The sequence below is a fragment of the Chenopodium album genome, chromosome 8, assembly GCF_948465745.1.
Source record: "Chenopodium album chromosome 8, dcCheAlbu1.1, whole genome shotgun sequence".
Classification (NCBI taxonomy): Eukaryota; Viridiplantae; Streptophyta; class Magnoliopsida; order Caryophyllales; family Amaranthaceae; genus Chenopodium; species Chenopodium album.
The window spans coordinates 74,496,958-74,524,530 of record NC_137841.1 but is presented as its reverse complement, the minus strand read 5'-3'; the positions used below and the strand labels follow the sequence as shown (position 1 = coordinate 74,524,530).

At 33.2% G+C, this 27,573-nt stretch overlaps 3 protein-coding genes across 3 annotated transcripts; 2 read left to right on the top strand and 1 right to left on the bottom strand.

The window, feature by feature from the left end:
* Nucleotides 1-3,484: 3,484 nt before the first annotated feature.
* On the bottom strand, nucleotides 3,485-6,099 carry LOC145555508 (protein NRT1/ PTR FAMILY 5.6-like). The gene is made up of 4 exons (XM_081617243.1): nucleotides 5,931-6,099; nucleotides 5,505-5,721; nucleotides 4,659-5,213; nucleotides 3,485-4,364 (listed from the first exon to the last, which is right to left on the bottom strand). Exons 1-4 carry the CDS (start codon nucleotides 6,097-6,099, stop codon nucleotides 3,485-3,487), a joined length of 1,821 nt encoding a protein of 606 aa, XP_081473369.1.
* Nucleotides 6,100-14,961: 8,862 nt separating this feature from the next.
* LOC145556674 (WUSCHEL-related homeobox 5-like) lies at nucleotides 14,962-16,217 on the top strand. Its single transcript, XM_081618330.1, has 2 exons — nucleotides 14,962-15,437; nucleotides 15,919-16,217. The coding sequence occupies exons 1-2, from the start codon at nucleotides 15,071-15,073 to the stop codon at nucleotides 16,134-16,136; spliced, it is 585 nt and encodes a 194-aa protein (XP_081474456.1). The 5' UTR covers nucleotides 14,962-15,070; the 3' UTR covers nucleotides 16,137-16,217.
* A 3,820-nt stretch (nucleotides 16,218-20,037) lies between these two features.
* Nucleotides 20,038-26,838, top strand: LOC145642393 (26S proteasome non-ATPase regulatory subunit 7 homolog A). Its single transcript, XM_081693560.1, has 10 exons — nucleotides 20,038-20,338; nucleotides 22,124-22,216; nucleotides 22,314-22,395; nucleotides 23,080-23,176; nucleotides 23,435-23,510; nucleotides 23,664-23,722; nucleotides 23,861-23,983; nucleotides 24,979-25,036; nucleotides 25,124-25,209; nucleotides 26,328-26,838. Exons 1-10 carry the CDS (start codon nucleotides 20,152-20,154, stop codon nucleotides 26,397-26,399), a joined length of 933 nt encoding a protein of 310 aa, XP_081549686.1. The 5' UTR covers nucleotides 20,038-20,151; the 3' UTR covers nucleotides 26,400-26,838.
* The last annotated feature ends 735 nt before the right edge of the window (nucleotides 26,839-27,573 follow it).

Here is a 27,573-nt window from a genome sequence, read left to right as displayed (position 1 = left end):
AAAATAGTAATTTAAGATTTAAATTATGAAAAAAAAAAAACAAAAATTATCTTTTTTATTATCTTTTATATTAGGATTTATATTATTTTAACAAATAATTAGAAATTAAAAAATATATTTTGATTTAATGATTTTATCTAACTATCCGATAAACGAGATAATATTTATTTCAATTTATAAATTCAAGTTCTATATACTTAAAATTTGAATAGGAATAATTTAAAACTTAACAAAATATTTTACCTTAAATTAATGTTAAATTAATAGAATAGAAAATAAAAACAAAAAATATTAAGAAATTACAAAAAAAATATACAAAATGAAATATTTAAAAACCGTGCATCGCACGGGCTTACATCTAGTAATGATTATATCTGGTCCAAACGACATTATATGACCCTGAGATGTATTCCCTAGAATCTCAAGGTTTTTCGATACCGGGCCCCGAAACCTCCAAAATTTCTCAAAAAGCGTGGATATTATTAGCCTTTATTTTTGGAATAATAAGACTTTTTTCGCTCGGAAATAATAATTGCTAAAATGTTTACCATGGTCCCTAATACCCTTCGGAAGTCAAATTGGGTTGGTGGAACCATCCAATTTGCCTTTAAACGTCCTATTTACCGGTTTATAACTTGCACCAATTTCATTAAATCAAGCCTACCACGTACGAACATTTATGACAACATATAATGAACATGTAAGGTTCCAAACGTCATTATATGACCCCGAGATGTATTACCTAAAATCTCAAGGCTTTTCGACACCGTGCCACGAAACCTCCAAAATTTCTCAAAAAACGTGGATATAAGCCTTCAATTTTGGAATTTTTTGACTTTTTTTTGCCCGGAAATAAAAATTGCCGAAATTTTTACCATTGTCCCTAATACCCTCTGGGAGTCCAATTGGGTGAGTTGAACTATCCAATTTGCCTTTACACGGCCAATATACCGATTTATAACTTGCACCGATTTCATTAAATCAAGCCTACCATGAACATTTATGACAACATATAATGATCATAAATGGCTCCAAACGGCATTATATGACCCCGAGATGTATCCCCTAGAATTTCAAGACTTTTCGACACCGGGTCCCGAATCTTCTAAAATTTCTCAAAAAGTGTGGATATTAGCCTTCAATTTTGTAATTTTTGACTTTTTTTTTCGCTCAAAAATAAAAATTGCCGAAATGTTTACTATGGTCCCTAATACCCTCCGGGAGTCCAATTGGGTTGGTGGAACCATTCAATTTGTCTTTAAACAACCAATTTACCGGTTTAAAACTTGCACGGATTTCATTAACTCAAGTCTACTACGAACATTTATGACAACCTATAATGATCATATATGGTTCCAAACAGCATTATATGACCCCGAGATGTATCCCCTAATATATCAATACTTTTCTACACTTGGCCCCGAAACTTTCAAAATTTTTCAAAAAACGTGGATATTAGCCTTTAATTTTGGAATTTTTAGACTTTTTTTTTTCGCCCGAAAATAAAAATTGCCGAAATGTTTACCATGGTCCCTAATACATTCTAGGAGTCTAATTGGGTGTGTGGAACCATCTAATTTGCTGTTAAACGGCCAATTTACCGTTTTACAACTTGCACCGATTTCATTAATTCAGGTCTACCACGAACATCTATGATAACAAATAATGATCATATATGGTTCCAAACAGCATTATATGACCTCAAGATGTATCCGATAGAATTTTAAGACTTTTCGATACCAGGCCCCGAAACCTCCAAAATTACTAAAAAAACGTGGATATTAGTCTTCATCTTTGGAATCTTTACGTGGAGATAAAAATTGTTGAAATTTTTACAATGGTCCTTAATACCCTTCTATGTGGAACCATCTAATTTGTTGTTAAACGGCCAATTTACCAGTTTACAACTTTCATCGATTTACATCGACCAATTTAATTAACTTGCACCGAACCCGACTTGAACCGATATTGACCCTAACCCATTTTAACCCGTCAAAAGCCGAATTTAACCCTATTCGTTACTAACCTGACCTGAATTCATCCCGACCCGTACCTAACCTGACCCGAATTTAACCCAACCTGTTACAAACTCGACCCGAAATCAACCCGACTTGTTATTGACCTGGCTCAAATTCAACCTGACTTGTTTTTGACCCGATCTGAATTTTACCAGACCTATTACTTACCCGACCCAAAAATTCAACCCGATATGTTACTAACCTGACTTGAAATTAACACGACTTGTTATTGACCCGACCTAAATCAACTTATATTGTTCCTGACCCGATTTCAAATCACCTTAAATGCAATTTAGACCACCTTATTACTGTTGATCAAAGCATTTGTCTAGGGAGACCAAGTCGGTCCAGGCAGCTAAAGAAAGGAGCATTATCCTCAAATTTAAGAGTTAAATATAGTATATATTTGTTGTATGGTCAAAGGAAATAATTATCTTCCTAAATTATAGATTATAGTTTCCTAGTATATTGTCATATATATTATAGTCAAAGGAAATAATTAGTTTGAAAAAATGATAATTAATCTATTTATAATTAGTTGAACCTGAATATGAACTGACTTGGAAATGACCCGACTTGATTGTAACCTGCAAATTATTGACTTGAACATAACCCGACTTGAATCCGAGAATGACTTGACTTGAAAGTGACCCAACCTGATTATAACCCGCAAATTATTGACTTGAACCGAACCCGAGAATGACCCGGCTTGAAAAATGACCTGATTTGATTACAATCCACAAATTATTGACTTGAACCGAACCCGACTCAAACCCGAGAATGACCCGACCTGATTCCAACCCGCAAATTATGGACTTGAACCGAACTCGACTCGAACCCGAGAATGACCCGACCTAATTCTGACCCGCAAATTATTGACTTGAACCGAACCCGACTCGAACCCGAGAATTTCCCTAACCCGTTTTAAACCGTGAAAACCCGAATTAAACCTGACCTATTGTTCACCCGACTCGAATGTAACCCGACCTATTATAAACCCGACCCAAACCCGATAAGAAGTATGACCTGACGTGATCCGACTCAAGCATGACCCAACCCAAACCCGACCCGCATAGGTTATGGAATTAATCTGAATTGACCCGACCCGAGTTGACCCGACCCGACTCTTACCCGACCCAAACCCAAATTGACAGCTCTAGTAGAGATACTTTGTATTTGATATGATAGCTCAATTTCTATATGTTGTGTTTTACTCTGTAATCTTTACATTAATTTGTTGTACAAATTTATGAATGTTAATTGAAATTATAAAATATACTTAGCTCTCATTTATGCAGAATATGATACTTTGTACGAAGTATTTAATATGATAGCTCAATTTAGTGTATCTATGTAAGTTGATTTTCTCTTCCTGTTAAAAAAAAAAAAATTGATTTTCTCTTACATTTTTTTTTTTGAGTGATTTTCTTACATTCTTGTATCTATTACAGTATCTACAATTCTCTTTAGACACTAGCCAACTCCACTTTCTTCTCTGTGCTCACACCATCACAAGAATCACTTACAGCCACAATATTGTGAACATTTTTGTACCTATAATTCTTAGCCAAGAGCACGAAAACACACATGTTCAACACAATTATGGTCATCAAGAGCCAGTAAAAATAATCAAGACGACTATGGTTCAAATCCTTGCCTATCCACTTCTTCCCACCTTTCATCCCTGTCACATAATCCACAATAGTCACTAAAAAGCTACTAAGGAAGCTTCCAACACCGAGAACACTAAGGTAAAACGCCATCCCTAAACTCCTCATCGAATCAGGAACTTGGTCATAGAAGAATTCTTGCATTCCTACTAGGGAAAATCCGTCCCCTATACCAGCAACTAAGAATTGAGGCGCTAGCCAAACTACACTCATTGTTTTCCCTTGCAGTAACATCTTTAACCGTTTCCTCTCAACCAAGGCTGAGATCATCATTGCTATGCTTAAAAAAACCATGCCAATACCTATTCTTGTAAGGATGTCGACGCCTCTCTCATTGCCTGTGGTTCGCCTCAAGTATGGGAGGAGGACCTTGTCATAGAAGGTTACCGAGGCAAACATCCCTACGGCTGTTAGAGCATACACTGAAGCCGCTGGAATCTCAAAGTGTTTGAAAACTCTCCTATTCATTTCGCCCCCTTGCTTGATGAAGAAAGTTGAGAGTTGCGCAATACCTATGCCAAACACCAAAGAAGTTAGCCATATAGGAACCATAGTTATTATAAGTTTCAGTTCCTCCACTTGTGTTACGGTTGCTAGCCTCCAGGGACTTTGTTTTTCCCTTGTTGATGCTCCATTGTGTTCATTTTCCTCGATTATAGCAGCCTTGTCAAGAAATCTACATGCATACATTTAACCACACCGTGATTAATCTTTTCAATATAAGTACTAGTACTACCTCCATTACATATTACTTGCAACGATTAGGCATTTTTCCTCTCTACTTTAAGTCAAATTGTTGCATATAATATGTAACGGAGGTAGTATATTTGTATTGAAAATTTACACAAATGAGTTTTAAGTAGAGAACACAATGCAAATTCCTGGAACTTTGCATTGTTTTTAAAAAATACAAAGGTTAGTATAATGTTCTCTCAAGACTGTAACCCTACATATTGAATTATGCAATTACCTGAGCCTATTTGTGTGACCTAAAACCCGTCCTTGTTGGGGCTTCTCTGAATTGTGAACCTCATACAACAATGAAGAATCCGAAGGACAGTTCAAATTTCTCTTTGTAATAGCAGCAACTAAGACGTGCAACAATGGGGTTAAGGGGCTTCCATGGGCGATTTTGTAACGATAATATGGCCTACCGAGAACAAACACCAAGACAGTGACTCCCATAGTTATGGTTAGTGTGAGATATCCAATGCCCCAACTTACATACTCTTGTAGGTACACTATCAAAGTTACCCCTAAGAAGAGGCCGCTGCAAAGTGCAATGTTCCACCAGTTGAAAAATGACATCTTTTGCTTCCTTTCTTTTGAATGATTGTCATCGAATTGGTCTGCCCCAAAGCTCTCCAGGCACGGTTTATAACCACCCGTTGCTAGAGCCACGAGGTAGGCCGCTACGAAGAAGACCACCTTATGAACCTTGCTAGCATGATCACATGAGTTTGAGGTTGTGCTGCAGGGTTTAAGGCTTGGAATATATTGAGTCATGGTAAAAAGTCCTAAACCCTGAACATGAGGAAAGAAATAGAGGATTGAACAGTGAAATTCTACTAAGACAACTTATTAAATCATTACAATTTACCCCTTCTAAAACTAGATCATCAGAGAAGAGAAATGGTAAAAATCTAAGATTGCCACAACCCCTCGAGAATCAATAACCTTTGTAGGAATCGAACCCCCTATAATGGGGTACGGTGAAAGTTTAATTTAAAGGTGTTACTACCACAATCATCACTCAATTTTTACATGCATGCAAATTAAAATTCATTGATAAAAATGAGAGAAATGATGACTTGGCAGGACATAGAGGATAGCAGAGAAGAGGATCATGGAATAGGGGCCAGTGTAAGCATCCGCAAGAAAGGCACCAAACAAAGGCATGACTGTTGTAATTCCATTCCATGTATACACACTGTTGGCTGCTGTTTTCAGGTCTTGGTGCATCACTTTTGTCATGTATGTTATCAAACTTGTTGATATTCCAAAGTTACTCACCCTCTCACTAAACTCAAGTGCTGCATCCATTTTATTTGCATGTTGTAATCAGTAGCATAGTTATTAAACTTGAAAGGCATACATCGTAGCATGTGAGATTTCATTAGATTTGTCTCAATATATGTTTAGAAAAAATACTGACTTCTTGTGTTACATTACTTATTATGGTATACTGAAAATGTTAATAGTCAAATTTATGCGATTGTAATCAAGGTTTCGTGTTAATTACCTATGATGAAGAGAGAGGCTTTCCATGAGCCAGTGGAAGCTCGAAGAGGAATCCTTCCTTTGTAATCGATTGAAGAATCAAGTACTTGTGATTTCATGACATCTTCTACTTCATTATTTATTGATTTTTCATGAGTGAAAACACCTCCTTCTCCATGTGTATTGTGCATGCTTTCACTCAAGTTTTTTTGATAGGGATATTAGTAAAGCCGTTATAACCAAAGTACTAGTATGACTTTTGGCAAGAATTTATTGTATAGAGTTAATAAATTGTATTCTCAAAGTCTATACTCGCCATTTGTAAACTTGAAGTGGAAATTAATCTTTGACTGATGCAACATGAATGTGGTGCAATCAATAAGGACGAGGAAACTAAAGTACATCTGTAATTTTCTTAATACTTGTATACATATATTTTGAAGGTGTGTGTTTGTGTATTTCTTTTTGAATTGAAAGTAGTTACTTCGAAATTGATACGATAAAAGAACTGAACCATATACTTTGTATTATATATATTATTGAATTGTATTCAAATTAGAAGAAATGTACATCATATAATTTTAAAACATGAAGAAAAAAATTTCACATTCTTTTTATTTTAGGCACTCTTTATATTTCAAAGAAACTTTATGCCCACATCTTTGTACAAATTGGTTAGGTGGGGGATTAAGATGCATATTGTCAAAATAGATTATGCTGCTCTTATTTAATCTAGATTTTTTGTAAGAAAATGGTATTATGAAAAAAAAAAAAAAAAAAAAACTTTTATATTTGATATACTTCTACTATTTAATTTGGATTTTTGGTATGGAGTATACCTTTATTTCATATGCATGATAAAAGCATCAAGGTGCCTAGAGATGATAATCAAATAAAGGAAGAGTTTCATTTTTTGATGTCTAGATACAATTAATAATTATAGGTACTACGGGTCTGTTCTCATACGTTGAAATTCAGTTCAGTTCAGCTCAGTTCACTTCAGTTCAGCTCCTAATTTTCTTCTCTTATAAAATATTCAGTTCAGCTCAGCTCAATTCAGTTCAGTTCAGTCAATGAGAACATACCCGTAATCATATTATGATATTTATGCTTTAAGCACTAAATATTCTAGTTCAAACTTATTTCAATTTGGATATTCTCCTCAAAACTTACAAGTATAAACTTTTTTGAATAGCACTTACAAGTATAAACTTTTTTGAATAGCACTTACAAGTATAAACTTCTTCCATTAATCTAGAAAATTTTTAAAAATTCCTTTGTCATTTTTTTTAATCTTTATGATGATGATGTGAGTCATGAGAGTATGAGACTATATCATCTTTATGACTGATCATTTTGGAATAAAAACTAATAATGAAACAACCAAGTACAAAAGACTTTATCTGTTTCTAGAAAAAACACATTATTGTACTCCAACCTTAAAAAAAAAAAAAAAAAAAAAAAAAAAAAAAAAAAAAAAAGAAGAAGAAGAAGCTCTATTTAGTACTTACCAATTATAAAGTGCTTAATGATTTTCTTTAAAAAAAAAATCACTTTAGAAATACAAAACTATAACGACGATTAAATATTAGTTTATAACTCAAAAGGCCATACAAATGACAAGAAATCAATAATTAGGCACCAATTAACCAACTAAACATGCCATTAAGGTGGTATTGCCTCCCAAATTAAGGGTACATGCATACATAAACACCCTTTTAGTTTTAAAGGGTCCCCCAAAAACTTCAGAAACCCACTAAATAACGTTATTATTTCCCACTTAATCAAAATACTAATATAAGTTGCATTGCTGGATTTCCTTAATTGGACTTGGACCCATAATAATTTCCCATCAATTGCGGTTCTTCCATTCCACTTGAAAGTTCCACAAATCTTATAATTTAACTTTTAGAAACTCTTCTTTTCGGCTTTTTAGCCCTTCTATTCCTCCTATATATTATTAACAGTTTTTGTGTACAACTTTTTAAGCTTAGCTAATCTTAATTAGTTCCCATTAATTATCCGACAATCTTAGTGGCGACAACTTATAAGCCGACGGAATTTTAGGGCCGGCCTTGATTTCACGCATGCCCCTAACTAAGTAACTATTGGTTAACTTAATAGACTTTCTACCAATATATGGAGTGCTTTGTAGAAGCATACTCAGTGAATTTTTTTTTTTTTTAAAAAAAAAAAAAAAAAAAAAAAAAAAAAAAAAAAAAAAGATATACATTGTGTCAATTTCTTAGAATTCTTATTAGAGATAGACATAAATCGGGCCGTTTTAAATATTTTAAAGGTGTGTTACTGGTAAAACTAGATCTCAAAATATTAAAGCATTATAATTAAAAATAAATTAATTGAAACGGAGGTAATAGATTAGCTTTAAAAATACACTTGTATGTATATATGCTTGTGATTTTTAGGGGCTCTTTAAGATAATAAAAAAAAAATGTCTGTATTATTTTACCTACTATTTAGTAGTTTAGTACATTATTAGTTATTTGACTTAGCTACCTTGTAATTTTGTATTTCCATTTGTTTTGGATTGTTTTCCTTGTTATGTTTTGCAGGTTCTATTCTACACATTTACAAATGGTCAAGGACAATAGAATCCGACACATTGGCACTTTTACCAACTTCGTCATTTATGTACGTAGGAGCAACCGTTCAAGCACTCTGATGGTATAAAAAAAAATTACTAATTTTGTGAAGGTTTAATTTCCCTAAAAAAAAAAGAAAAGAAAAGAATTGTGAAGGTTGTTACTTATATGTATACTAGGGCAGCCAACGCGCGGGTTGTGCGCGGAATTGCTAGCCATTTCAAGTTAACTTTTTTAGCTTGTGTTTAGGAATGACAATATCCATTTATCACATGTGTACGTAATTATCACAAATGTGCTATTCGGAAAAAAAAAAATTATCATAAGTGTAGATAAAACTTGGCAGCGTTTGGGTGGAACTACGATTACTTTAGTTGTGGACGATTACTGTTTTACATTATGTGTTTAAAATAAGTGTGTTTTTTTTTAATAAAGCCTTACAAATTAATTAGGCCATAGTTTTAAGGTTTATTGGAACAACTAAAGCATCTAACCTAACGCATAATATTCTTAAACCATAATAACCTTGAAAACGTTACAAACAAAAGGTTCAAAAGTCAATTACAAATAAACATTGAGCATAATACGTTGTATGTGGCAGTGTTCTTGTATGAAGAAACACTGTGTACTTATTCATGTTGTTGCTAAGTTGTTTTAGTAGAGTCTAGGAAAAGGACATAGCTTTGATAGCCCACTTTAGAACCCGAAGTCTAGTAAAGGATGTTGTTGATGCAATCTAAAAGTACATTAGCTTGGTTGCCAAGGTGGTAGTTATTACTTCAAATTCTTGCTAGTTGCCGTGTGAAATAATGCATTGAACAATACTAACCTTTTTTTTAAAGGTGAAGGAGACATTAAGATTAAGGAGAAATAGGAAAGTCAAGTATATAAATTGTTGGAATTATAAAAGAACTATCAGTTTCCTCAAAAAAAAAAAAAAAAAAAAAAAAAAAAGTTACAAACTACCTTTTTTTAAAGGTGAAGGAGACATTATAGGAAAGCCAAGTATATAAATTGTTGGAATTATAAAAGAACTATCAGTTTCCTCAAAAAAAAAAAAAAAAAAAAAAAAAAAAAAAAAAAAGGTTACAAACTCTAACAATTCTTGAGCTTGGTTTTTCTGGGTTTTCTTCTACTCAAAGATGGTGAATAAAGATTGAGGAGATAGAAATTAAAGCGCAAAACTCATTAATGGGTAGGGATTATAAAGGGGTAAGAAGGTAAATAAACATTTTGAAGGGTAAAAAGGTCTGTACACTATTCATAAGAACAACTTCCCACTTTTTATAAGGTAGGGATCTATGTGTAATTCTTTAATTTCTTATTTATTTGATTGTTAAGATTTTAAATTACGAATGTTGATTGCGAGGAATATTATTAAAAAAAAAAGGGTATGTATGTCAAGAAATAATCATCTACAAATAAGAAGAGAGTAAGGGCCTATTCTAATTGACTGAACTGAGCTGAGATGAACTGAACTGAGCTGAGATGAACTGAACTGAGCTGAACTGAACTGAATATTTTATAAGAGAAAGAAGTTAGGAGTTTAACTGAACTGAACTGAACTGAACTGAACTGAGCTGAACTGAATTTCAACGTAAGAGAACATGCCCTAATTGATGTATTTCATAATCCAATCTTTTAGAAGATGAAAAAAAAAACAAAAAAACATGTACATAAGTATTGTGAGATAAGAATAAATATCGTGTTATTATACAAAATTGAATTTTTTTTTTTCATTCACATAAGGAAAAAAAAAACTTCATCTAATTCCGCTTATAATTTAGAAATGGTTTAAATAACAAAGTATGGTATAAGAGTTAATAAGGAGTTGTGTTTGAAAATGAGATGAACGCTAAAAGATGAATAACATAGTATGACTCTAAACAAATTAAGTACTTGATAGATATTAGCATAGAAAAAAGGAAAATGTTAGTAGCCGCCGAGGGTATAAAGACAGCAAAACGCCTAGGAGTTGGAAGAGAGGGGGGGATATTGGTGAAGCCAAGTGAGAAGAGACAAAATGATTTTGGTATCTACTTATTGTGTTGCAAACATTGCAAAAAACACGATTGTGGGAATTGTGTTGTTTTGCACGGCCTACTAATTGACCGTGCTCTGGAGTTAGTAATCATCTTGAACCTTTCATTTTACTCGATCCAATGCTTTCCCCACGACATTAATCCCTCTATCAGTCCTCACATACTACGTATTTTTTTTTTTTTAATAAAACCCATTACCTTATAAGATTAAATGTATATTAGTGAAACTATCTTCTCATTATTTATGATTGTTCAAATTGCTAAGTTATTACTCGTATTTTCTACTACTAGGATGGTATTTTCATATTGATATTTCAGTTTTGATACTTAATTTAAGAGATAGAGTTTTTTCTATTAAAAAAAATTAAAACCAATCATTTTATCGTTAAAAATATAAAAATAAAATATGCAACATATTTAGTCAAAAGGAAGAGATTTTAATAGAATAATAAGTTTTCAATTAGAAATGTTGCTTATAGGTAGTACTCCATAAAAGTTGACCCGATACGATAACACGACATGAAACCCCTTCTTATTACAGCATCAAGAAGTCACGTTCACCACCCTTTGACCCTCTTCCCTTCTACAAGTGGCCACAAGCTAAGTTTAAGAGCTACCTCCTTTCTCCAACTCCACCCCAACCACCACCACCTCATCCCTTCCGGCCTTCCCCATTCAAACATCATTTTGGTGGTGTCATCATCATTCCACAAGGACCGCCACTACCCCTTGCCGTTTTAAAATTTATAAGCAATAGAGATTCATTGATTTGCCCTCTTCGCTCTAATCATATTGTCATATTAACAGGTTTTATGCTATTATATGACTATTAAATTCAGACAAAAAATGTTAATTTTGTATTGTACGTACTAAAAACTACTTACTACAAGTAAATCAAAAGTTAACACAATCTCAAACTTGCACAAATCGAGACAATTTAGTATATCATAAACAAACAAGTCCTTAAGTCCAAATCAATTCAACCACAAACATGCTTTTTGTATCATCCCCTAGCTAGTAGCTATGAACTAGTAGTGTGGCCTCCAATTGCAATTGTTTCAAAAAAGTGTTGGCTTTTTATAAACTCCTAAACATTAACAATATAATCCAAAAAGAGATTATGAATTGAAGCATGCAAATATATTATGATCAATATATATTTATTGGGAATATATATGAGATATACTTCAAGACATGAGCCACATGACATAAGAAACTCCAATAACAAGTTTTTAAATTAATTATTTTATTTTCTTAATTCCTTGTTTGGTTGGTCATTAGTACCCCTCAAAATCTTAGTTTGTGTTCCCACACTCTTAAAAGAAGATATGATCCCCACAATTTTTGACTAAGAAACACCAAACAACCCTTTATATTTACTATACTCCTAATTTTCTTTGTTTCACTGACAGTCAACCCGATCCATGTCAGTAATCGGATCGTGAGATCACAACCGTCCAATTCAGATCAGACACTGAAATTTTTGACTTTCACGTAATTTAGTTTTACATTAAAACATTTAATAAATTACCATTTTTCTTTAATTATTTTGATTAAGCCAATAATCTTCTTAGGTATACTCACGAGTCATCGTTTTGGCAGACATACTCGTACTAATTTATCAACTAACCTTGGATTACATGCATGTCCACACAAGCTTATTATTCTTTTATTGAAATTAATATAATACGTTTAATTTGCTTGTAACTAAAAAAAGGTTTGGATTATTGAAGTAACTTTCTTAAAAGTTTAAATTTTACAGCTAAATAACTTATATTTAGAATAATGTTTATTGACTATGGAGACTTGGTGAATATGATGGTACATAATGTAATTCTAATTTAAAGGACCTTTTTAAAGTGATTCTAGTGTAAGAAAGAGATTTACTACGAAGTACTACGTATAATTTTTCGCATTTAGATTAATAATAGCTTACGTTATGTTATATTTAGCGATAAAGACATTTTACATTCCATTGATTATAAGTTATGACCGAATATATAGTAGAGAATACTTTAATTTGTAAGTTTGTAATTTACTTAATAATGATTTTCAATAAGCTTAAGAGTCGAGGGTTCGAACACGCAAACCTAATTTATATCATTTGTATTAAGCGTATTCACCATTCATATATGATTGGCGGAGTACATAATTTGATCCTAGAGAGAATTTAAGAAAAAGTTCTATTTTAATTTGTTCTTGTGGAAAATTTCTTCTCATTATCTTTAGAACTTCGCCAAATGGGAAATTTACCGTGTCTACAAGGACAAAGCAATTTGATCAGTAGAATATCGAATAGAACATCTTGTAACAATATGCTACTCTCAGTTCTTAATTGAGAATAATCAAGTGTTTTTAATTATCGAGAGGAAGGTCTTCAAAAATGAATATTTAATTAAATTTATATTAGAAACGCATTATTCGTATATATGTAGACTGTGGCCCTACTCTTTTAAAATTCTGAGCATAGCAGAATAGTTTATTTATATTCAACATAGCACATCATAGTAGAACAGGGGCTTAGTATAGCAAAGCAAAACAACGTACTCAAAAGAATAGGAACTATATATATTATCTTAAGTTTGATAATGTAATATACTACGTATGATCTAAGCACTAAATTAATGAGATTAATAGTATTTTTTATCTTATCTTAAGTTTGATGATTACTTTTCTATGACTTCTCTTTACTACAAGGTGAGATGAAGGTATGAACGTTAGGAAAATGCATGAGACATATGGCTTTCCACGTAGAATTTGCAAGTGCTTAGATTATTTACCCATTTACGTGATTACTTCTTCGGACTATACTGTCTATACACACCTAAGTTATTAATAATTAAATTAACTAACCAGTTTAAAATTAATAATTAAAATCTTCACAAATCACAAATTACCACGTTAAGCCAGTACAAGATCTTTTAAATTGGGTAGACCCAAGACAATGGGGTGTAGGAAAACAAGATGATATATACTAATATCATGTATGATGTACCCTAAGATAGCTATATACTTTATAATATATGATTATATTATATGATTATGTGTATACATTTACAAGTACAAAGTAAAATAAAAAATGCAAGATTAGAGGAAGTTACCTCCTTGTCTGCTCGCAGACCAAAACGTTGAACACCGTCAACTAGCTTTTTTGCATGTCGCCGAACGCACTTGCAACTTTCTCCGTTGTTAAAATAAAATTATAAGTAAAAGAGACACAAAAAACCAAGATGCTTAAAAATGATTAAACTAGTCAGATTAGATCAAATCCCCAAAGCACTACTCACAGTCTTCTTAGCTCTTCCCTAAATTCAAAGCAGACTCTTTAGTCATTATTCTGTCCTACTATACCTCTCTCTATTAATAATTATCAATTACTATCAACTAAGACCCGTTGTGGACTTGTAGACATACGTTGTCATGTGTACATACTTCGTACAATCTTAGAGTTGATTATAGATCAAATCAAATTTAACAAGTCAAGTCAAGAATTTTATAAAAATTGATTATTTAGAATCAGGTTGTTTAGATCGTACGTGTTTTAGTTCTATAAATCCTAAAACATAAATGTACCAATAATTTCATATGAATACTCGCTTATGTGTATATATTATTAATTCAATTCACAGATGGGGTGTGTCTTTAAAATTCTCATTTAATTCATGTTGGCGAATTAAACAGAAGACGGATATATGTTCACAATCAAATTATTTTATGGATAAGAGCTAGACTTGTTTATTTATGTTCATAAAATATTGTTGAATAAATTACTTAAACATGTACATACTACTTACTTAGATAATAGACCATTCATAGCTCACTTAGGGCATGCATGTTCACTTTAGGTTGATTTCAGTTCACCTCCTAATTTCCTTCTCTCATAAAATATTCATTTCAGCTTTATCCAGTTCAGCTCCAATCAGTTCAGTTCAGCTCTAATCAGTAAATATGATCTGGCCCTTAGTCATTCAATAATATTTGCAAAATTTCAATCTTGCCATAAAATTTCAATAATATATTTCTCCTTATGTACGCTCGGACACTTTGTCCCTTGATTAATATATGCACTAGCTCGGCGGTTTTCAAAAAAAAAAAAAAACTAGTTTATTGTTAATTATTATAGGACCGAAGGAATATTTGTCATTTTAACCATAAAATGATGTAAGAGTTAATAAACTTAATTTAGAGAGACAACAATCCGGTTGCATTTCCGATCCCCTTGAATAAATTAATTAATAAATAAATAAATAAAAAGTTTTTTAGAAAAAACTAGTTGCATTGACATAAAGGCATCGAGGATTGCACTATAAAAGCAACACCCACGCTAAGCCACACTACCTACATACACCTTATTAGTATTCTTAATTACCCCTTTGGAGTTCTGAACTGCCCTAACTTAGTTAAAACAACAAAAAGAGAAAGAGAGAGAAATCAGCAGAAAGCTGTGAAACAAGATCAGAAATATCTTTCTTCTTCTTCTATTTTTCAGGCCCACAAAACATACATCCTCTTACATCATGGAAGAAGGGATGTCAGGCTTTTGCATCCAAACAACAAAGACTACTAGGGCTGCTTCTTACGGAAGCGGCGGCGGGGGGCCGCCTAGTAGCGGCACCAAGTGCGGACGCTGGAACCCGACCGCGGAACAGGTTAAGGTTCTTACGGACTTATTCAGGTCAGGGCTTCGAACACCCAGCACTGACCAGATCCAGAAGATATCTACTCAGTTGAGCTTTTATGGTAAGATTGAGAGTAAGAATGTTTTTTATTGGTTCCAAAACCATAAGGCTAGGGAGAGACAAAAACGACGTCGTGTTTCTAAGGATCATGATGCTCCTTGCTTTCAACTTGATGACCATCTTAAACCTATTGCTCCTGCTAAATGTAAGTTTTCTTGCTTGTTACGTAGTATTCATACTCGTATATACGTATTAATTTTTTTTAAGGAAACTGATGATAACTGAAAAATTGGATTGTGTTATTTTTTCTAACAAGTTTCAACTTAAATTACTTGTTTTTAAGTTAAATTAGAACTCACAACGATAATGAACAAGCTATTATATTGTACGTAGTTAATATCTGTTTTTGGTACAATGAGAAAACCAGTTTATAGAATATAAAACCAACTAATTAGAGTTTCAACCAGTACCTTAAACTTTTGGTTGACTTGATCTTTTATCACTAGATTTTTTTCTAATGGGCTCAGTAGACTGATGTACAATAAACTTTGAATAATACACAACTTCCTTAGTTAGCTATGAATGTTAAATCATTGAAACGGTTTCAACTTTTAAGTAATGCATAGTCCAATATGAGTATAGTTATTAAGTCTAACGACATAGTTGATGTTAATTTGGTCTTGCAGATTTTGGTGAGATAAATCAAATTGTATGTGAACCAGAACGAGCAATCGAAACACTTCAACTCTTCCCATTGAACTCATACCATGAACAAGAGTCCGATAAGCTAAGGATGTTCTCAAATGATTGTTGCAAGGAGAATTACGCAACATTTGCTGCATACACATTTGGAAGAGATCATTTCGACCATCCCCCTTTGGATTTGCGCTTAAGTTTCTTTTAATTAAACCAGTAGTTAATTAATGTTATTACTAGAAGCACACTAATTACTAGCTAGATTAACATAAACTATAAAAACATTAAGATAGAAACAAATATATTTCCTTTAAAAAAAAGGTAGAACTATGGTATTATGTTATGCTTTTTCTTTCAAATTTCGTTCAACTTAATTGTTTATTGTAATTTAACGTTTGATATTGTAATTAGTGCATGCATGCATGGCACTGAGATGAAATTAAATGTAGAAAATCGATGAAGTTATGGAAATTAACGAAAAAGCGTAGACATTCTATCCTTTCTTTGATCCTATGACTTGTTTATAAACAAACGGAGTAGTTTTAATTATTAATTTGTTCATTATTGTTCTCTGTGTTTACTCTGTTGTTTGGATCATTTTTGTTTTTGATTATATTCAAGAGGTTGGGAATGCAAATTTGTTCCTTCAAGAAGAGATGTTTGTTTGAATTGCATTATAATATGTCAATAGGTGCAAATAAGTCATGGACTCATGGACATTCGAGAGTAGGTTTAATAATGCTACTCATTTAACTTGAAAGTATAACTTGTTCGTATCAGCTATTTTTATACATGACCCATAATTCCCGTATAAATTTCCATCATACATTCATGATGATCCAGATCTAATTCGAGATAAAGTATTTTATAACAACATTGACACAATATTTATATATGTAGGGAAATTAGACTTCCATTACAACTTGTATAACTTGTCTTTATTTATTTAATGTATCAAGGCATCGATCAATTTTTATACTCAAATGTAGTACTTCCACTTCTTATTATATGCAACTTTGGAAGGTTATACGAGCACATAGACAAATTTTGTTTACGACTGATAAATAGAGATATAAAGATAAAAAATACATGTGATGAAGACAGAAAGAGAGAAAGAAATGACAACTTAAAACGAAAACATAAGCATTTGTTGCAAATAATACAAAACATCTATTTTTAACAAATATTATGCATAATAAACGTAATGTAGTACACACTAGTATGGACTATGGAGTATTATTGAGTATATAAGTTAGAAAGAAAAAAAAAAAAAAGAGTTAGGTCAACATTTTTTTTCCTTCTATCTAAACAAAAAACACTCTGTAAAAATAAATTTTAAATAATCACTCAAGTTGATCCAACATCAAAGTTAACAAGAGTTTGGGCCAGCACCAAACTTGGCAACCTCTTGCTGCGGGTACAAACACGGTAATATGGCCCATCAACGAAGCCCATAGCCATAGAAGTCCACGTTGCTAAATGCTCAATTAGTATTATATGCACCATGGTGCACCTAGAAAAAGGTGCACCACGACTATACTTTTGAACATTTAGTAAAAAAATTTGAACATTTTACAAAAAATGAACATTTAGTAAAAAGAATATGAACACGTTACAAAAATTGAACATAAACATGCAATTTTTATGTTCATATTTTATCAAGAAATGTTCATTTTATATACATTAAATGTTCAGTTTATATTACAAAACTATTGAATTATTACGAATCAATTCAAAATTTGTTTGACTCGTAATAATTCAAAATTTGCGATTGTTCAGAATTTTTTACTAAATGTTCAAAAAAATTTATTGTTCATATTTTTTACTAAAAGTTCAAAATTATAGGTGTGGTGCATTGCTATTGTTCAGATTTTTTTACTAAATGTTCAAAATTGTGATGTTCAGATTTTTTAACTAAATGTTCAAAATTCTTGATTGTTCAGATTTCTTTTACTACCTCCGTTACATATTAGTTGCAACTTTGGAATATTTTATGTCTCACAAATAATACCCCAAAGTTGCAACTAATATGTAACGGAGGTAGTACTAAATGTTCAAAAGTATAGGCATGATGCATTGCAATTGTTCAGATTTTTTAACTAAATGTTCAAAATTTGTGATGTTCAGATGTTTTTACTACATGTTCAAAATTTGCAATTGTTCAGATTTTTTTTACTGATTGTTCAAAAGTATAGGCGTGGTGCACCTAGAATCTTAAAATTTGCCCTAACTGCTAATAGTTTGCTACGAGAACGGCAACATTAAAGCCCACACCAATAGCGCCACTTGTTCCCTTCATATATCCACCAACACCAATGCCTGCGCCCTGCATTACTTGCAATCAGAGTATTGCTAGTCAAATCAAAGCAAATTAGCTCTTCCTAGGGATTCATAATTAACTTGGCAAAATAGATACAAATATAAATATCTTTATAGATGTCATATGACTTTTATTTATGAATAAATCTTTACTTAAAAGAAAATTGATAAAAATATAATATTACGGTATACATAATGGCACCTCACTGCTAAAAACTCTTGACAATACTTCCTCTATTCAATAACAACAAAATATATCAATGTGAAATAGACGGTGTATTACCTAACTTTTCTTGACTCTCGATTCTCATTTGTAAGTTATACGCAAGGAAATTACGATTTATGTGATTTATTAGATATATTCATACACTAGATTATTTTCACAACCATCTCAACGCTACCACCATCACAACCTCCTCAACCATCCGAAACCCATCACAATTACCACCATCTCTCTGTATTCTCGCGAAATCTTCTTCTTCCCGTCATTCTCCTCTTCTTCCTTCCTCAAGCTATCAATGCCGCGAAGCGGCAAAAAAAACAAAATCTAATAGCAAAGAGTGTCAAGTAGGGCTATATCAATTCCTTGGGGAGCATCCTTTTGATGATGGAGGAAGTTAGACCATTAGAGGATAGAGAAGCCAAAAATGAAAGGAAATTTGGGATAAGGAAGAGGAATAAAGCACTAAAATTATAATGTTGCCCACAATCTAATTAATTAAATGACTATTATAGCAATTTGGTATATCAAGCTGATCAACTTGTATTTTCTCGTTTATACAATTAATTACAATACAAATATACAATCGAGCTTTCCATTATAAATAAAATCAATTGAACAAAAGTAGAATTAAGCTAAATATGATGATTTTTATTATTTGTTTTGTTAAATTGTGATGATGTTTTATTTAATTCCATTGCATGTATTTTATATTTGATAGAATTTTATAAACTTGAAGTACATACATTCACTCACAAAAAATTAAAAAACAAAAACCCTTTTTTAGTGTGGGCGGTTTACGTACACTAAAACACTGACTCGTCTGACTGGACAACTTCTGATCGATAGAGTAACCCCCAACCGAATAACCCATGATCGATCGGGTAACTCTAACAGTACGGTGTGATCGATTAGCCACAGCGCCCACAATTGAAACTTTGTGGAAATAAAATTAATACTCCCTCCGTTTTTAAATACTTGCTCCATTTCTCTTGGACACGCATGCCGATGCTAATATTTGATCACTAATATCTTTAATTATCAATAGGTATAACTTCTAACAATTGAAAAATTAATAATCAATTCATTGAGATGATTCCAACAAGTACCCACACGACCATATTTTTTCTTATGTATAAATCACCATTAGTCAAAGTAGGATAAATGAATATTGCAAAAAATAGAAATGAAATAAGTATTAAAAAACGGAGAGAGTATTTTATTAAAGCCACTATGCAAAGTAGGTCTCTAGCATGTTTTACTAACTCTTTGTTTTGCAGGTTAAGTGGCTTTAAAAGAATAGCTTCTTGTCCCACTGAGTACACTTGGTTTGCTAAACATAAGAAGTTGTATGGTTCGACCCCTACTGTTCTATCGTGTATTTCAGTTTTCTGTACTTAGTTTAGGTTGTAATAATGCTTTTCATTAATAGTACTCTTTCTCAAAAAAAAAATAAAAAATTAAGGAGTAATAAGGTAAGAAAAATGAAAACATTAGCAAACCCTCCAAACGAGAAAATACAAGCAAAATGAAATGAAACAATAGAGAGTACGAAGTACTTATATTGGAGTACTTATACGGAGTATGGTATACGTTTGTTATTGAGAACAAGAAAGGTATCCCCTTGAAAAAGAAACCAAAGGAAGTCGAAAACCAGAAGAAGAAGAAGAGCTCGAAGTCGAAAATGGATGTAATCAAGACGCAACAGATCTCTTCTAAAGCCATCGAGAAGGTGGTTGTTCATCCATTGGTACTTCTCAGCATCGTCGATCACTACAATCGTGTTGCTCGCGACACTAAGAAGCGCGTCGTCGGTGTTTTGCTAGGCAGCACTTTCAAGGGTACCGTCGATGTTACCAACAGTTACGCCGGTAATTTCTGGATCTCGACTATTCAATTTTAAGCAATTTCGATTTCAATTGGTTATTTCTTTGCTGATTTTGGTAGTAATTCGTTTGATTATTGGTTTTTGCTAGATTTAGGGTTTCGGATTTCAAATTTCGTTGTTATTTTTGAATTCTGTGTGCTTTTTTGGTTGTTATCGTGGTACGTTAGATTTTAGGGTTTAGGGTTTGCGTTTTTTCTGGAAGTTTGAATGTTGTTGTTTGCTGAAGTGTTAGGGTTTCAGTTACTCAACATCAATGTATTGTGTGTGAACTTAAGGTTTTTATGGTATTATTGGGACGAATTTCAAAGCCTTGTTGCTCGATGCATTTGAGAACTCGTATAGATTTAGAACTTTAGTAAGAGATCAGAGCTCTTGAGGAGATTAAATGACGGTGTTGAGCTTCCAATTGATCGAATTGTGTTTAATTTGGGCAGTTGGTGGAAGATGAGGGTCACAATTTGATTTCGTTGTATATGTGTTGAGAATCCGTATATATAGTTAAGATACAATGATCCTGCATCTATATTTTGATAGGATGAACCACTGCTTTGAAACTGCTGTTATAAATTGTTTCTAGATTGATGACACTTCAAGGACATGAAAATTAGGGGAACATTATCCAATGATGGTCACGCCATTGAAGCAGTTTAGTAGGTCGTGCTCTCTTTACTTGACGATTTGTATGAAGTGGACAATGATTGTGTAAATCATGTGGCTGGCCTATTAGAAGTAGCTAGGTTATATAGCTGTGAAGTCCTTGACGTCTATCTTCTGTGGAAACTTCACTCCATTAATTGGATGGCACTTATGAACTCTGTTGTTTTTTTTAATAAAATTTGCCTCTTCTCAGTAGGGCACAACCTGTATTCTTGTCAATGGGTAAGTTAAGTAATTGATATTCTTGTTTTAGAGCCAGACCCTTGATGTAGGATTTGCTTTTAGTATTGTTGCATGTTTCCTTGCCTGATTGGCTAGGGTGTGAGCTCTAGCTGCCACCTCCCTAGGGACTTTACTACAACACAAATAATTTAAATTACGAGCGAGATGAAGGATATTCTTGATGAGCGCATGGTTTTCCCAAGCACACTTCTGGGGATATTGCAGTCCCTGGATCGCTTCCAAGCTGTCTGTGTAGACTTCGATGTTTGTGTGCCCTTGTTTCGCATGGTAGATTCCCCACCATATAGCTTGTAATTTTGCTTGAATGCTTGAGTTTGCAAAAACTCTAGTTGCACCTTCATCCCGGTTTATATCTTGCCTTTTTATCCTTCTTCCAAGCCCCATCCACAGTTACAATGGCTGGGATAGAATCTCCATAATGCCCCTGACACCGGAAAGTTTTGGGTGGGTCTTGAGCTCCAGATAGATAGCTCTAGATAGATACTCAGTAGACCGTAGATATCCAGATATTTGGACGAGAATTTATGTTTGTTCTGCCTTTGTGGTCAAACTACTCTTCTGACTTTTTGAAAGTGTTTTACATGCTGTTATCTAAGAGAAATTTACTAGGTCTTTATGCACTGGCCAACAGCTCGTATGATATTCTGATGTAGTGTATCCATGTATACAGTGGTTAAAATTGATTGTATTCTGAATTTCATATTTTGGTTTTACAATGTATTATCTATTCAATTCAAGTGGTTAAACTAATACTTTCATGGTTTGCAACTTTGTATGGTGGGTTTAACCAGATAGATGAGGAATTCATTTTCTATCCCTCTCTTTTTCTAATATGGTCTTGCTCTGATATTTGACTCAAAAAATGCAGTTCCCTTTGAGGAAGATGACAAGGACCCCAGCATTTGGTTTCTTGATCACAACTACCATGAATCTATGTTTTCCATGTTTAGGAGAATTAATGGTAATTCTGTTCTGATTAACACACCTGGTATCCCTACCTTTATAGTTTTTCAGCTTGAACTTGATTTCATCTCGTACTAATTCTTCTTATATTTCAGCAAAGGAGCATGTTGTAGGTTGGTATAGCACTGGTCCTAAGCTTCGGGAGAATGATTTGGATATCCACAGATTATTTAACGAGTAAGATAACTCCCCTCCCCCCCCCCCCCCCCACCCCCAAACAGCTCAAAATGAAGTTGCGTTGTGATTTCCCGCGTTGTACTATTCACTCTTTTCTGGTCCTTTCTATTTTCTCACGTATCCTATATTTTTTCTCCATTGTTGCTTAGTAATGTAGAAAATCAATTGAAAATTCGACTCATTCATAGGTGGTTCAAGGTACATATTTTTGACAAGGATCTTGTGACTGATATATTGCTGGATGATCCTTGAGGATAAATCCATGATAGCTAAACGTCTGTGAAAGATATAAGAGCTAATACTAAAAGACTTAGAAGTAGACCATCCTTGGGCTCAAGGGTAACTAAGATGGTGTTGTGAGTAATTTTTGTGAGATTTGGGGTAACCCATACACGTGAATTTGACCAATATGTCAGTATCCTGTTCATGCAAATTTGGGTGAGCAAAGGATATTGTATGGTTGAGCAGAATGTGTCAAACATTACCCTGTTTACTTTTAAGAACTTGAATGAGTTGTCTGTTATCATTCGATTTTCATCTTGAGAAGATGATTGACTAAACTGATTGGAACTTGATCTGTACACAGATTTAAAAATTCTGAATGTGTCTCTTACAAGGTTATTAAGCAATATTTCTGTTCCCTTCTTTTTTTGAACTGACTGTACATATGTTTGGGGTTTGTAGCTACGTCCCAAATCCTGTCTTGGTGATCATTGATGTACAACCAGAAGAGCTGGGAATACCAACCAAAGCTTATTATGCTGTTGAAGAGGTCAAAGAGGTAAGATTCCAAGTTTGTTTATGTTCTGCTGCCTGCAAAAATTAGTAATATTGCTTTTTTAGGATAAAATTGGTGGACTTCTGTCAACTAGATTGTTTATCTTGAATAGGAGAGAAGTATATCAAATTGAATAGCATGCTTTTTCAAAGCTAATATGTTGCATTTGCTGTGATCTCGTTTTTGTAAGGTTTGATATTGGAAATATAATTAAACATCCACTCCATTAGCTACTTTAAAGTTGCATGTTTTCATTTACAGAATGCAACACAGAAGAGCCAGAAGGTATTCGTACACGTTCCTTCCGAAATTGCTGCTCATGAAGTTGAGGAAATTGGTAAGTTTAACCACGCAACATGTATGATTGCTTTCCATTGATCTCTTTCTGTTGGTGGAGATGAAACTTGATTGCTATTTTTTTAAGAGTTCCAATCCCCGTGTTTCTGCGTGGCATATAACTTATCTTGATGTGTATATGCTAATCTTGCAGGAGTGGAGCACTTGCTTAGAGACGTGAAGGATACAACCATCAGTACTCTAGCAACAGAGGTAACTCTACAACAATTTGCTATTTTTGGCTTACAGTTGTCCTCATTTTGGATGCTTAAAAGATTGAGAAGTGCTTAGATTTTTATCTGTCATTATGTTATTAGTTGGAGGATACTAACTCTTTTATTTTTTGGGCAGGTGACTGGGAAACTTGCAGCACTCAAGGGGCTAGATGCTCGTTTGCGAGAGATTCGTAGTTATCTTGAACTAGTTATAGAGGGAAAACTCCCACTCAACCATGAAATACTGTACCATTTGCAGGTTTGTTCATTCAAATTTTTTGCATGTGTTCTTAAACCCTCGTGGCGTGATTATTTGTTATCAATATATGTAGGACTGTATGTCCTTTCTGCCATTAATAATGTCTAGTATGTGAGCCTATGTAGCTGCCTGCCTGCTTGTATCTAATTTAAGGATTAGAAAGTTGGAGACAAATGTAGATGAAAATTTGGTGTGTTATTATTAACTATAAATATTGAGATTACGGGAAACTTTTCCCACTCGAATTGTTTTTATTTGATAAAGTTTTGCTCTACAATGATTTAGTGATTCCCCATTTGCTAAATAGAGAGCCACTTATGTATTTTGTATTATAACCTTTCAACTTTAAAAGATGGGGAAAACCCTGACATTGTCTATTCCACACCCATGGATAACCGTACTTGATAATTGAATGAACAGTGATATAATACTACCAAATTAAGGTTGCTTGTGTTGTTTCATGAACTTACAGTCTCCTTCAACTGTGAACCATTAATTATTTTTATTTTATATTTGTGTGCGCAAAGTGTTTATTTTCCTTGTAATTTTACCCTTTGTTTTGTACATCTTTATCTATTGTTATTCCCTCTTTTTCTTTTATAATTATTTCATTCGGAATCTTAAGGAAATTCTGTTCTAAATAAAATCGAACAATTTGAGGGTAAAAATATACTTCAAAAAATAGCCGTGTTGGATCTTGTCGTCATCGTCTTTTTTAGGTGCAAATATGTAATTTTTTGTAATATGTACCAAAAGATATTGTTATTACAAGATTGCATTGGAAATTGTGCAAGATTTTAAATGAGACAAATTAAAAAGGCAAGCAAGTGTAAGCTTATTTTGTGAGCAATTTTTTGTTTTTTTCTTCTTTTTTGAGGTCTTTTAACCTTTTGGCTAATCAAATGTGATTTAGCCTTTGTTCATTGCTAATTTTTACATCAATAATGAACTTTTCTTGCTTTTTATTTATTTATTTTTTTTCATTGTTTTTGTAGGATGTGTTCAACCTTCTCCCTAATCTTAGTGTTCCTGAGTTGGTCAAGGCTTTTGCAGGTATGAAAACAAAGTATTTTTTTCTTATTTGAATATTGTATGAAGTTTTGTATTGTTTTGTGATTGTGTGCCTGCTTGTTTTTGCAGTCAAAACAAATGACATGATGCTGGTTATATATCTGTCTTCTCTTATCCGAAGTGTGATCGCCCTCCACAACTTGATTAACAACAAGGTGAAAATTTTCTTTCTCATATCTTAGATAATATGTACTATAAAAGTTTTTAGTGTTTGTCACATACATAATAAGTTTTTAGTGTTTGTCACATACATAATAGTTTTGTGGTGTACTATAAAAGTAGGTGGTGAGATTCATCAGATTATTTACTAATAGATGATAGGTGGTGAGATTCATCAGATTATTTACTAATAGATGATAGGTTTATAAAACCTTTTCTGTGGCCTGAATCACTCCCACGATCTTGACAGAAAACTAAGTTAGCAATTCAATATCCTGCTTGGTTTTTTCTCTGCCTACTGGCTCTAACTTACCCGTTTTTAACATTTTATTTATTCTCTATTATCTCTAATGCCTATGTTACTCCTTTCCATTAGTGTAGTCTACTATGGAGTTGCTCTGAGTCACTATGACCTACTTTTACTGTTTGTTGTTATGGGAATTATTGATGGCAACCTGAAGTAACAAAACTGTCACTAAACATTAAAAAAAAAATTGATAATTTTTGGGATTTTTTTGTTCCTTCTTTAATAACATGGCTTTGGGTTTTTGGGCACTTGGCTTGTGTTTGGTTGGGACCTTCGCTACTTAATTTTGATTTTATCATGATTGGTGTGCTCAAATATATTGATGTCTGTAGGGAGAGCCCTTTGTTGGAGTGTGAGGAGTTGAGGGTTGACAATGGTTGGGACCCTTTGTTTGTCATATGACCATTGGCTTATGATTTGTAATCTCTTGTATAAAACCTCCAAAAATTGTGTATCCCTGTTTTCCCCTTGTTTTCAAACTTTGAAAAATATCATCATTGTGTAAAAATTTGGTTTTCAAGTATCAGATTTTCTTAGCTGTTCTCTGGCTAATACTTTTAGATGCGACTTCATCAGAAGCAGCTAATGCTAACTTAGGCTGCATAACAGGGTCGCATTGAGCTTCGGTCTAACATCATAACATTGCATCTGCCATATGCTAGCCAAACTGTATTACATTCACTCATTATAGAGCTATTTTTCTTAAAGATATATGGTGTTATTGAGAATATTAATTATTGAACCTTTTTTTATTTCCAAAGAAACTATAGCTAATTTGCTGGTTGTTTTGTTATTGTGCTATTTCAGATGCTCAACAAGGAGCATGAGAAGGCAGAAGACTCGAAGCCCTTAGCTGTACCTGCTGCAGTAGGGAGCTAAATTCAAGAATCATAGCACAGTTAATGAGCTTCAGGAAGAGTACAGATTTTGCTTTCACTGCTATATCTAGAATTTGGGATGAAATTTGCTTACATGTGCCTAGTTAGTCTTTGCTTTGCAAAGTTGGGACTTGGGAAGGCAGTTCAATTACCCATTGCATGAGTTGAAGAGACAAATCAGATATTTTTTAAATGTGTTAGATGTTTGAAAGATGCCATTGTTTTCATCTGTTTCATTGTACCTCATCTTGAGATGCTGCTGCATCTTTCATGTTCGGTAGCTTGATTACAATGACATTCATGTGCTCGCTCTTGCAGTTTTTATGCTGCGCAAGTGCTGTGTCAACATGATTATGTAATTTATTTACTAAGGTCTCCAGCCTGGAGCTACTAACATTTTCATGCAAGACTTGATTAAAGATGAGGTATGTATTCATATATTTGAGCTATAATGCAGAAAATTTATTAATAACTCATGAGTTGTAGAGACTAAAAATTGCTGAAAGTCTTATATTTGGGCTATAAGCTGGTTGACAATACAAGAATCTAGATTTTCCATCTGCACAGTTGTAGGTAGAGCTGTCAAAAGTTGACACGACCTGAAATATCGACTCAAATCCGATTATTTAACTGACCCATTTGAACCCGAAAAAATGGTGACCCAAACTTGACCTGACCCGACCTGAAACCAACCCTAGACCCAAGTTGACCCGAGTATGTGAGACTCGAACTTGAACGTGAACTGACCAGGAGTTGAACCGATTAAATTAACTTAACCATACTACGAACATTTATGACAACATATGATGATCATATATAGTTCTAAACGACATTATATGACCCCAAGATGTATCCCCTTAAATCTCAAAACCTTTTGACATCGGGGCTCGAAACATTCCAAATTTCTCAAAAAGCGTGGATTTCAATTTTGAAATTTTTTTACTTTTTTTCACCCGGAAATAAAAGTTGCCGAAATGTTTACCATGGTCCCTAATACCTGCCATGAGTCTAATTTGGTAGGTGGAACCATCCAATTTGGCTTTAAACGACCAAATTACCGGTTTACAACTTGTACTAATTTCATTAATTCAAGCCTACCACGAACAATTATGACAACATATAATGATCATTTATGGTTCAAAACGACATTATATGACCCCGAGATATATCCCCTA

Excerpts from the sequence above, each read along its gene's own strand:
- LOC145642393 (XM_081693560.1), top strand. The coding sequence starts at position 20,152 with ATGGATGTAATCAAGACGCAACAGATCTCTTCTAAAGCCATCGAGAAG. Across the intron at positions 22,396-23,079 it reads ATCCACAGATTATTTAACGA|CTACGTCCCAAATCCTGTCT; the intron begins GTAAGATAACTC and ends TGGGGTTTGTAG. Across the intron at positions 25,037-25,123 it reads GTTGGTCAAGGCTTTTGCAG|TCAAAACAAATGACATGATG; the intron begins GTATGAAAACAA and ends TTGTTTTTGCAG.
- LOC145556674 (XM_081618330.1), top strand. The coding sequence starts at position 15,071 with ATGGAAGAAGGGATGTCAGGCTTTTGCATCCAAACAACAAAGACTACT. Across the intron at positions 15,438-15,918 it reads ACCTATTGCTCCTGCTAAAT|ATTTTGGTGAGATAAATCAA; the intron begins GTAAGTTTTCTT and ends TTGGTCTTGCAG.
- LOC145555508 (XM_081617243.1), bottom strand. The coding sequence starts at position 6,099 with ATGCACAATACACATGGAGAAGGAGGTGTTTTCACTCATGAAAAATCA. Across the intron at positions 5,722-5,930 it reads AGCCTCTCTCTTCATCATAG|CACTTGAGTTTAGTGAGAGG; the intron begins GTAATTAACACG and ends AAATGGATGCAG. Across the intron at positions 5,214-5,504 it reads TCTGCTATCCTCTATGTCCT|GGGTTTAGGACTTTTTACCA; the intron begins GCCAAGTCATCA and ends TCCTCATGTTCA.